Source organism: Piliocolobus tephrosceles, chromosome 6, assembly GCF_002776525.5.
Source record: "Piliocolobus tephrosceles isolate RC106 chromosome 6, ASM277652v3, whole genome shotgun sequence".
Classification (NCBI taxonomy): domain Eukaryota; kingdom Metazoa; phylum Chordata; class Mammalia; order Primates; family Cercopithecidae; genus Piliocolobus; species Piliocolobus tephrosceles.
In genome coordinates, this window is record NC_045439.1 from 147813716 (window position 1) to 147823894 (window position 10179).

Below are 10179 nucleotides of genomic sequence, written 5' to 3' on the forward strand. Positions count from 1 at the left end.
AAAAAAAAAAAAAAAAAAAAAAAAAAAAATCCAAACCAGAGCCTGCCAGATCCCTGCCTTCTCCCTCCAGAGAGCCTAGTAAACACATCATCTGGCCACCTCACCTGGAAGCCCAGATAGACATCTCTCTCCCCTGCCCAGCCCCCACCCTACTCCCCCTGCCATCTGCTCCCAAATGAGCTCCAAGGTGTGGGCAGAAGAGGACACAGGCAGTCCCTGCAGGGACACCGTGCCCGGAGTGTTCCTGCCGAGGCCACAGGTAGGACCCACAGGTAGGACAAAGCTTACAGGGATTAGGGGAGGCAGCAGGACTGAGGTACCATGAAGACAAGCACTTGATCCAGAGTTTTCTAAACTTCCCAGATCACCTGGGTGAGCCCGTTAAGTAAGCAGAGTTCAAGAGTTGGACTGATCCTGATCCAAGTGAGCCACAATGACCAAGTTAATCCCTCTGCCTTCTCCACATCACTGTCTAATAAAATAGAAGAGTGTTCTGTTCTCTGGGCTGACAATCAATGGGTGCTTTCACAGGTCCAAAAGATGCAGTTCTGGGTTTCTTTAAACACAATCTTTCCCTTCCCTTCCTGCTTCTTTTGGGAACTGTCTTAAAGGGCACACAAGAAAAGTTCTCTTTAGGGAAATACACTATACTCACCAGGGGCTGTGATGCCCAATACGCCCAGGTTCCCCAGCTGCTTCCAAAATTCCTGCCAACAGAATAGAGTGGAATGAGTGTTGAGGGGAAGGCAGCCAGTCACATGTGGCTGGAACAATGAGACCAAAACACTTCAGAGAGAGGGGCTGCATTCTTAGGGAGGCTTCATTTACCAGAAAACTGCGTGAGCTCTTCCAGGCAGCAGTGAAGCTCAGCCCCACTCCCAGACTGCCCCCCAGTGCCCAGGCCTCCCAACTCACTCGCAGGTTCTTGAACTCATTGCTGCGATCAATCTCCTGGGCCTTGGGGGCCAGGTGCTCCTGAAGGAACTTAGCCATGGTCTGACGAAGCTAATAGGAGAGAAGTAAACAGATGGCACTGCGGAAAGCATCTCCACTACCAAGGCACATTCGAGAGAAAAGGTCACAAGTAATTTCACCAAACAGCATCGGACTGAAAGTGAGAGGCCTCAGTAGTTTATGTCTCCTCAGAGATGATCTTCTTTCTTAAGGTCTTCAGCCTAGATAGCTTGATGGTAATTTTTAAAACGTTACACCCTACGTAAAAATCATTCCATTGGTTTCCACTATACTTAGAATGAAACACAAGCTTCTCACCCAGGTCTGCTAGGCCCTGCAGGAGCTGACCCCAGCTGACTCTCCCAGCTTCCCCAGCACCTTCCCACCTCCCACCCTCTGTGCTCCAGCTGCATTCCAGGCAGCCTCCAGATCTCAACAGTTGTCAGCCTCTTTCAAGCTCCTGAACCTTTGACTAAAAGGGACTGATTACCAAAGAGATTAGAAACTCCTCTTGGTGGCTGGGCATAGTGGTTCACGCCTGTAATCCCAGCACTTTGGGAGGCCGAGGCAGGAGGATCACCTGAGGTTGGGAGTTTGAGACCAGCCTGACCAACATGGAGAAACTCCGTCTCTACTAAAGATACCAAATTAGCCGGGCATGGTGGCGCATGCCTGTAATCCCAGCTACTTGGAAGGCTGAGGCAGAAGAATCACTTGAACCTGGGAGGCGGAGGTTGCGGTGAGCAGAGATCGTGCCATTACACTCCGGCCTGGGCAACAAGAGCGAAACTCCGTCTCAAAAAAAAAAAAAAGAAGAAAAGAAAAGAAAAAGAAAGAAACTCCTCTTGCCAGGGAAGCTTGAGAACAGGGATTGAACCCTTTCTGCCTGAGGTGGTTCACGGAAGCTCTGAGCATTCGCTGGCTATAAACATAAACTATGGAGTTGCTGGGAGGCTCACACCTCCACCAGCTCCATCCAGCCTCCAAGTGAAGCCTCAGGAAGGACTCTGGTTCCGCTCCATTTGTAAATACTTCGTCTTCTTCTTTTCTATTTTTTTATGAGATGGGGGGTCTGGCTGTGTTGCTCAGGCTGATCTCGAACCCCTGAGCTCAAACAATCCTCCCATCTCGGCCTCCCAAAGTGCTAGGATTACAGGTGTGAGCCACGGTGCCTGGCCTCTAATTGCTTCCTTCAAGTACTTGTTCAACTTTGTGTTTTGACCCAATGGGCTGAAGAGCTCACCGTAGCTTTTTAAAACCCTCCAACTGTTTATACAAAAAAGACTTCCTGGTGATTACGATGATCACCCAGGTGTCAGAAGCATACCTCAGACTGTTCAGGTGAAGTGAACTACATACAGATTGAGAGCCCTTGTGCCACAAGCAGTAGCCTGGCCAATCTTCCACCAAAACACCATCGGTCTCCCAGGAGCTCTCCCAGCCTCGACTCCTCTCTTACTTCCAGCAGTACTGCCCTGCGGTCTCAAATCTTCACCCCACAGACGTCAGGCTGAGGTCAGAGGACCTGCCCGACGCCGGAGGCCCCGCATCCCGCCCGGGCGCTGGCGCTCCCAACGGCCCACGGGCAAAAGCCAAGGCTGGGTGGGCGCTGGGCCGATGGGGACCAGGCAGGAAGGAGACCTTGGGGCTAGGAAGGGAGTCAGTCTCCTCACCTGCCTCTGCTCCTCGCTTAGCCCGTTGATTGCATCGTCCACCGGTAAAAGCGAGTGGGCCCGCCGAGAAACGAAGCCGGCAAGCGGCGGCCGCAGCCTCCAGCTCGCCACACGCCACCGCAGCAGCCGAGTCGCAGTCGCCATCTCTGCCCTGAACCAAGAGCTTGAACTGCTGCTGAGCCTGCTCTTAGCTCCACCAATCCAGGCTTCGCCGATCCGCAAACCGACGAGGGGGTGGGTCTGCAGCAGCCAATCACCCTAGGCGGCCCGCCGAAGGCTGTGCTGCACTTGGGCCGCACCCGAGCAGATCAACAGTGATCGCCCGCCAGCTTCCAGCCAATGCAACGGCCGCAGGCCGGGTGGCCCTGCCCTGAGAGCTGGAAATGCTGGCGTGCTCCCTAGGATGGGTGTTTTTAGGGGGGTAGAAAAGCAAGTGTTTTTTTTTTTTTTTTTCTTTTTATCTCCCTGTGTTGACATAGCAGCCCCTAACTGCGGAAGTCTCTCTGTGGGAAAGCAAAGTGTGGAAACAGCAATCAGAAAACTGCCCACGTGCTCAGTAAATTGGTCAAGCATCTCTGGAATAATTAAGATCGGAAAAGTAGTGCTTGCTCTAATGTGCACACAGCTTATAACTTAGTACACCTTGCTTTATTTGCTTTATTATATGACAAGGTTTGTAGATTTTGATTCACGGTTTTGTTTTGTGTATGTGCGTGTGTGTTTGAGACAGAGTCTCGCTCTGTCGTCCAGGCTGGAGCGCAGTGAAGTGCTCCGTCGCCCAGGCTGGAGTGCAGTGGCGCCATCTCGGCTCACTGCAAGCTCCGCCTCCCGGGTTCACGCCATTCTCCTGCCTCAGCCTCCCCAGTAGCTGGGACTACAGGCGCCCGCCACCACGCCCGGCTCATTTTTTTGTATTTTTAGTAGAGACGGGGTTTCACCGTGTTAGCCAGGATGGTCTCGATCTCCTGGCCTTGTGATCCGCCCGCCCCTGCCTCCCAAAGTGCTGGGATTACAGGCGTGAACCACTGCGCCCGGCCTTGATTTATGTTTTATGGGAAAGGGGTTATTAAGGAGTAGCTGCCTTCCAGATTGGAGACGTGCCTCGATTTACAGTGGGGTTACTTCTCGATAAACCCATTGTAAATGGAAAATATTGTAAGTCAAAAATGCACTTTAAAAATACACCTAGGCCGGACATGATGGCTCATGCCTGTAATCCCAGCACTTTGGGAGGCTGAGGCAGGTGAGTCACCTGAGGCTGAGAGATCGAGACCAGCCTGACCAACATGGAGAAACCCTGTCTCTACTACAAATACAAAAATTAGCTAGGTGTGGCGGCGCATGCCAGTAATCCCCGCTACTCAGGAGGTTGAGGCAGGAGAATTACTTGAACCCAGGAAGTGGAGGTTGCAGTGAGCTGAGATCGCACCATTGCATTCTAGCCTGGGCAACAAGAGCGAAACTCCTTCTCAAAAGAAAAAACATAAAAAACACCTAACCTACCAAACATCATAGCTTAGACTAGTGGACCTTAAACATACTCAGAACACTTACAATAGCTTATCACTGCGCACAATCATGTAACACAAAGCGTATTTTATAAGACAGTGTTAGAAATAATTTATTGAATACTGTACAATATCTATTGAATGTCTATCACTTTCACACCATCATAAAGTTGAAAAATCTTAAGTAGGGCCGGGCACAGTGGCTCACGCCTGTAATCCCAGCACTTTGGGTGGCAGAGGTGGGGAGATCACGAGGTCAGGAGATCAAGAATATCCTGGCTAACAAGGTGAAACCCCATCTCTACTAAAAATACAGAAAATTAGCTGGGTGTGGTAGTGGGTGTCTGTGGTCCCAGCTAGTCAGGAGGCTGAAGCAGGAGAATGGCGTGAACCCGGGAGGCCCAGCTTGCAGTGAGCCGAGATCGCGCCACTGCACTCCAGCCTGGGCGACAGACCGTAAGTTGGGGACCATTTGTATTCAATATGTGTAAATATTAAATGTACATATTTACGTATTATACTATATATGTTAAATAACATGTATTAAATAGGCTAGGCGTGGTGGCTCATGCCTGTAATCCTAGGACTTTGGGAGTTTAGGTGGGAAGATCGTTCGAGGCCAGGAGTTCAAGACCATCCTGTGCAACATAGGGAGACATTGTCTCCACAAAACATTTGAGAAAACAAACAACAAAAGATGTATTAAATAGTAAATAATATGTATTTAATACACCATAGGAATAACAGTCAGGACTTAGAAACACGGGTTTGGGACACAGGGAAAGGAAGAGTGGTGAGGGGAAAGAGGAGAGCTGATGGAATTAAGTCTCTATTCCCTCCCCACTTGCTCTATTTACCTCCTCCATGTTGTGTCAATGTTCTTTATTTTTTTAATTTAATTAATTAATTAGAGACAGGGCGGAGGGGGGACGGTCTCACTATGTTGCCCAAGCTGATCCAAAGGCTCATGTGATCCTCCCGCCTTGGCCTCCCAAAGTGCTAGAATTACAGGCATGAGCCACGAAACCCAGCTGAGTCAATGCTCTTGAACAACTCATCTCAGGTTGGTACCCTGAGTCCAGGAACGGGTCTATGCAATCCCACTACATAGCTCTGGGACTTTCAGCATGTTCCTTAGATCTTTTCAGTCGCTGCTTTATCCTCTTTAAAATGAAAACCATACCAGCCAACTTTAAGGCTGTTATGAGGAATAAAGGCAATTGCATACTTAATGATTCAGCACAGTACTTGGCACATTGCTCTCATTTTCAGATCATTCATACCATATCCAACTTCCCTGAACCCATTCCTCAGCTTCTAACTTACCCCCTTACCATAATTTGAAGTCCTATTCAGAAGTTAACGCCCGATCATAGCACTGCTTTTTTTTTTTTTTAATCAGGTTGAAATTAATTTTTTTTTTTTTTTGAGTCAGGATCTCTGTCACCTAGGCTGGAGTGCAGTGGCAAAATCATGGCTTACTGCCATGACTGGATTCAAGCAATCCTCTGGCCTCAGCCTGCCAAGTAGACGGGACTACAGGCATATGTCACCGGCCTAATATATATCTATACATATATACATACACACATATATACATACATATATATGTATATATGTATATTGTAGAGATGAGGGTTTCACTATGTTGCCCAGGCTGGTCTCAAACTCCTGGCCTCAAGCAATCTTCCTGCCTTGGCCTCCCAAACTGCTTGGATTACAGGCATGAGCCACTGCACCAGCCCACCTTTATTAGTTTCTTGAATATTCCAGCATTTTATGTAAATACAAGCAATTATGAATATATATTCTTCTTACACTTAACAAAGTATCTTGGAGATCTTGGCATATCACTATGTTAAGAGTGTCCTCTTTTTTCTTTTTTTAAAGACTATTCCACTGTATAGACACACCATAGTTTTTCTTCTTATGAATGAGGTGGAGGATTTTTTCATACAGAAAGCCCTTATTTTTCTGTGGACTGTCAGATCATGTCCTTTGCTTATTTATGTGTTGCACTGTTGGCACTTTTCTTAACTCAAACCTACAATACATGTGTAGGTTCACTGGAAAAGAATCAGGTCTGAGAGGAAAGACTTTGAGCTTGTTTTGGGCACAATTATGTTTGAAGCACTTTCGAGTCATCTTAAGAGGTAATGTGGGCCAGCCATGGTGGCTCACATCTGTAATTCCAACATTCTAGGAGGCTGAGGCAGTAGAATCACGTGAGGTCAGGAGTTCGAGACCAGCCTGAGCAACACAATAAGACTGGTCTCTACAAAAAATTTTAAAAATTAGCCAGGCATGGTGGGTTGTGCTTGTAGTCTCAGCTTCTTGAGAGACTGAGACTGGAGGATGGTTTGAACCCAGGAGTCTGAGGTCACAGTGTGTTATGATTGGGCCACTGTACTCCAGTCTAGGCAACAGAACAAAACACTGTCTCTAAAAAAAATTAAAAACAGAAAATAAGGAGATTAACAAAATTAAACTGGGTGCTGTGGTACATACCTGTAATCCCAGCTACTCAGGTGGCTGAGGTAGGAGGATTGCTTGAACCCAGGGGTTGGAGTCTAGTCTGGGCAACATAGCAAGAGCCTATCTCCTAAAATAAAAAAAGATTTTAAAAATTGATAAACCGCTAGCAAGACTTATCAAAAAAAAAAGAGGAATTGCAAATATCTGATATCAAGAATTAAAAAGGGGACGGCTCTCAAATCCTACAGATATGAAAAAGATAAGGATATGTTGAGCAATTTATGCTAATAAATTTGATAATGTAGATGAAATGGATAAATCAGACTGACACAAACTGACATAATAGAAAATCTGAATAGTCCTATATCTACCAGATAAATTGAAATTCACAATGAAAAACCTTCCATGAAGAAAACTCCAAGCCTAAAAGACTTCACTAACGAATTCTTCCAAATACTTAAGTAAGAAATATGGGTATAGGCCGGGCGCGGTGGCTCATGCCTGTAATCCCAGCACTTTGGGAGGCCGAGGCGGGCGGATCACGAGGTCAGGAGTTCAAGACCAGGCTGGCCAACATAGTGAAACCCCATCTCTACTAAAAAGACAAAAAATTAGCTGGGCATGGTGGCGGGCACCTATAATCCCAGCTACTCGGGTGGCTGAGGCAGGAGAATCGCTACAATCCAGGAGGCAGAGCCTACAGTAAGCTGAGATCACGCCACATAACTCCAGCCAGGGTGACAACGCAAGACTCCGTCTCAAACCAAAATAAATAAATAAATAAATAAATAAATAAATAAATAAATAAATAAATAAATAAATAAATAAAAGTGTAAACCTAAGAAAAAATAAATAAGAAGGAATACCAAACTTATTATTTCAACTCATTTTATGAGGCCAATATAACCTTGACACCAAAAATCTTACAAGAAACATTACAAAAGGAGGCCGGGCATGGTGGCTCATGTCTGTAATCCCAGCACTTTAGGAGGCCAAGGCAGGTGGATCACGAGGTCAGGAGATCAGACCAAGCTGGCTAACACGGTGAAACCCCATCTTTACTAAAAATACAAAAAATTAGCACGGGCATGGTGGCGGGTGCCTGTAGTCCCAGCTACTTGGGAGGCTGAGGCAGGAGAATGGCGTGAACCTGGGAGGCAGAGCTTGCAGTGAGCTGAGACTGTACCAGTGCATTCCAGCCTCGGCTACAGAGCAACACTCTGTCTCAAAAAACAAAACAAAACAAAACAAAACAAAAAAAAACAGAAAGAAACATTACAAAAGAAAATTACAGGGTGTGCACGGTGGCTCATGTTTGTAATCCCGGCACTTTCAGAGGCCTAGGCAGGTGGATCACGAGGTCAGGAGTTCAAGACCAGCCTGACCAAGATGGTGAAACCCCATCTCTACTAAAAATACAAAAATTAGCTGGGCGCGGTGGCAGGTGCCTGTAATCCCATCTACTCAGGAGGCTGAGGCAGGAGAATTGCTTGAACCTGGGAGGTGGAGGTTGCAGTGACTCGAGATGGTATCACTGCACTCCAGCCTGGGCGAGAGTGAGACTCTGTCTAAAAAAAAAACGGAAGAAAATTACAGGTCAATATTTCTCATGAATGGACACAAAAATGCTAAAAAATATATTATAAAATTGAATTCAACGTGTGTGTGGTTTTTTTTTTTTTTTTGAAACAGTCTCCCTCTATCGCCCAAGCTGGAGGCAGTGGTATGATCTCGGCTCACTGCAACTTCTGCCTCCCAGGTTCAAGCCTCCAGAGTATTTCGGATTACAGGTTTGCACCACCATGTCTGGCTAATGTTTGCATTTTATTAGAGAATGGGGTTTCCCCATGTTGGCCAGGTTGGTCTCAAATTCCTGGCCTCAAGTGATCAGGCTGCCTCGGCCTCCCAAAGTGCTGGGATTATAGGTGTGGGCCACCGCGCCCAGCCTTGTTTTTGTTTTATAGAGACAAGGTCTCACTCAGTCGCTCAGTCACTCAGGCTGGAGTGCAGTGAGGACATCATGGCTCACTGCAGCCTCATCTTCATGGGCTCAAGCAATTCTCCCACCTCAGCCTTCTGAGTAGCTGGGACTACAAGGCGTGCACCACCATACCTGGCTAATTTTTTCGATGTTAAGTAGAGATGACTCCTGGCTAAATTGCCCAGGCTGGTCTCAAACTCCTGGGCTCAAGTGATCCTCCTGCCTGAGCTTCCCAGAGTGCTGGGATTACAGCTGTGAGCCACGGCACGGCTGAATCCAATGTTGTGTGTGTGTGTGTGTGTGTGTGTATATATATATAAATACATTATGACTGTGATAAGATATGAAATATATTTGGTTTTTTTCCCTGGTTCCTGTCACAATTCTAATATTCCTTAGAATATTCCAATAGAAATGTCTTTATTAATAATGAGCCTCTTTTAGAAATAATGCCAGGCCAGGCGCGGTGGCTCAAGCCTGTAATCCCAGCACTTTGGGAGGCCGAGACGGGCGGATCTCGAGGTCAGGAGATCGAGATCATCCTGGCTAACACAGTGAAACCCCATCTCTACTAAAAAATACCAAAAAAAACCTAGACGGGCAAGGTGGCGGGCGCCTGTAGTCCCAGCTACTTGGGAGGCTGAGGCAGGAGAATGGCGTAAACCCGGGAGGCGGAGCTTGCAGTGAGCCGAGATCCAGCCACTGCACTCCAGCCTGGGTGACAGAGCGAGACTCCGTCTCAAAAAAAAAAAAAAAAAAGAAATAATGCCACACATCTACAGCAATCTGATCTTTGACAAACCTGACAAAAACAAGAAATGGGGAAAGAATTCCCTATTTAATAAATGGTGCTGGGAAAACTGGCTAGCCATATGTAGAAAGCTGAAACTGGATTCCTTCCTTATACCTTATACAAAAATTAATTCAAAATAGATTAAAGACTTAAATGTTAGACCTAAAACAATAAAAACCCTAGAAGAAAACCTAGGCAATACCATTCAGGACATAGGCATGGGCAAGGACTTCATGACAAAAACACCAAAAGCAATGGCAACAAAAGCCAAAATAGACAAATGAGATCTAATTAAACTAAAGAGCTTCTGCACAGCAAAAGATACTACCATCAGAGTGAACAGGCAAACTACATAATGGGAGAAAATTTTTGCAATCTACCCATCTGACAAAAGCCTAATATCTAGAATCTACAAAGAACTTAAACAAATTTACGAGAAAAAAAATCAAACAATCCCATGAAAAAGTGGGCAAAGGATATGAACAAACACTTCTGAAAAGAATACATTTATGCAGCCAACAGACACATGAAAAAACGCTCATCATCACTCGCCATCAGAGAAACGCAAATCAAAACCACAATGAGATACCATCTCACACCAGTTACAATGGCAATCATTAAAAAGTCAGGAAACAACAGGTGCTGGAGAGGATGTGGAGAAACAGGAACACTTTTACACTGTTGGTGGGACTGTAAACTAGTTCAACTATTGTGGAAGATGATGTGGCGATTCCTCAAGGATCTAGAACTAGAAATACCATTTGACCCAGCAATCCCATTACTGGGTATATATCC

General features: G+C 46.2%; 2 protein-coding genes across 4 annotated transcripts in view; both read right to left on the reverse strand.

Annotated features, from left to right (window-relative positions):
* Positions 1-2881, reverse strand: part of LOC111524262 (isovaleryl-CoA dehydrogenase, mitochondrial) — a 23451-nt gene extending 20570 nt beyond the window's left edge. For all 3 annotated transcript variants that reach the window (XM_026456348.2, XM_023189417.1, XM_026456347.1), the window contains exons 1-3: positions 2628-2881; positions 916-1005; positions 656-707 (exon numbers count right to left, since the gene is read on the reverse strand). In XM_026456348.2, coding sequence (XP_026312133.1) covers positions 656-707; positions 916-1005; positions 2628-2771 — 286 coding nt within the window. In that variant the 5' untranslated portion in view covers positions 2772-2881. The remainder of the gene's footprint in view (positions 1-655; positions 708-915; positions 1006-2627) is intronic.
* A 231-nt stretch (positions 2882-3112) lies between these two features.
* KNSTRN (kinetochore localized astrin (SPAG5) binding protein) overlaps positions 3113-10179 on the reverse strand; it is a 36738-nt gene continuing 29671 nt past the window's right edge. Inside the window, exon 6 of the mRNA XM_026456330.1 lies at positions 3113-3130. Within this exon, the coding sequence (XP_026312115.1) occupies positions 3113-3130 (18 nt within the window). The remainder of the gene's footprint in view (positions 3131-10179) is intronic.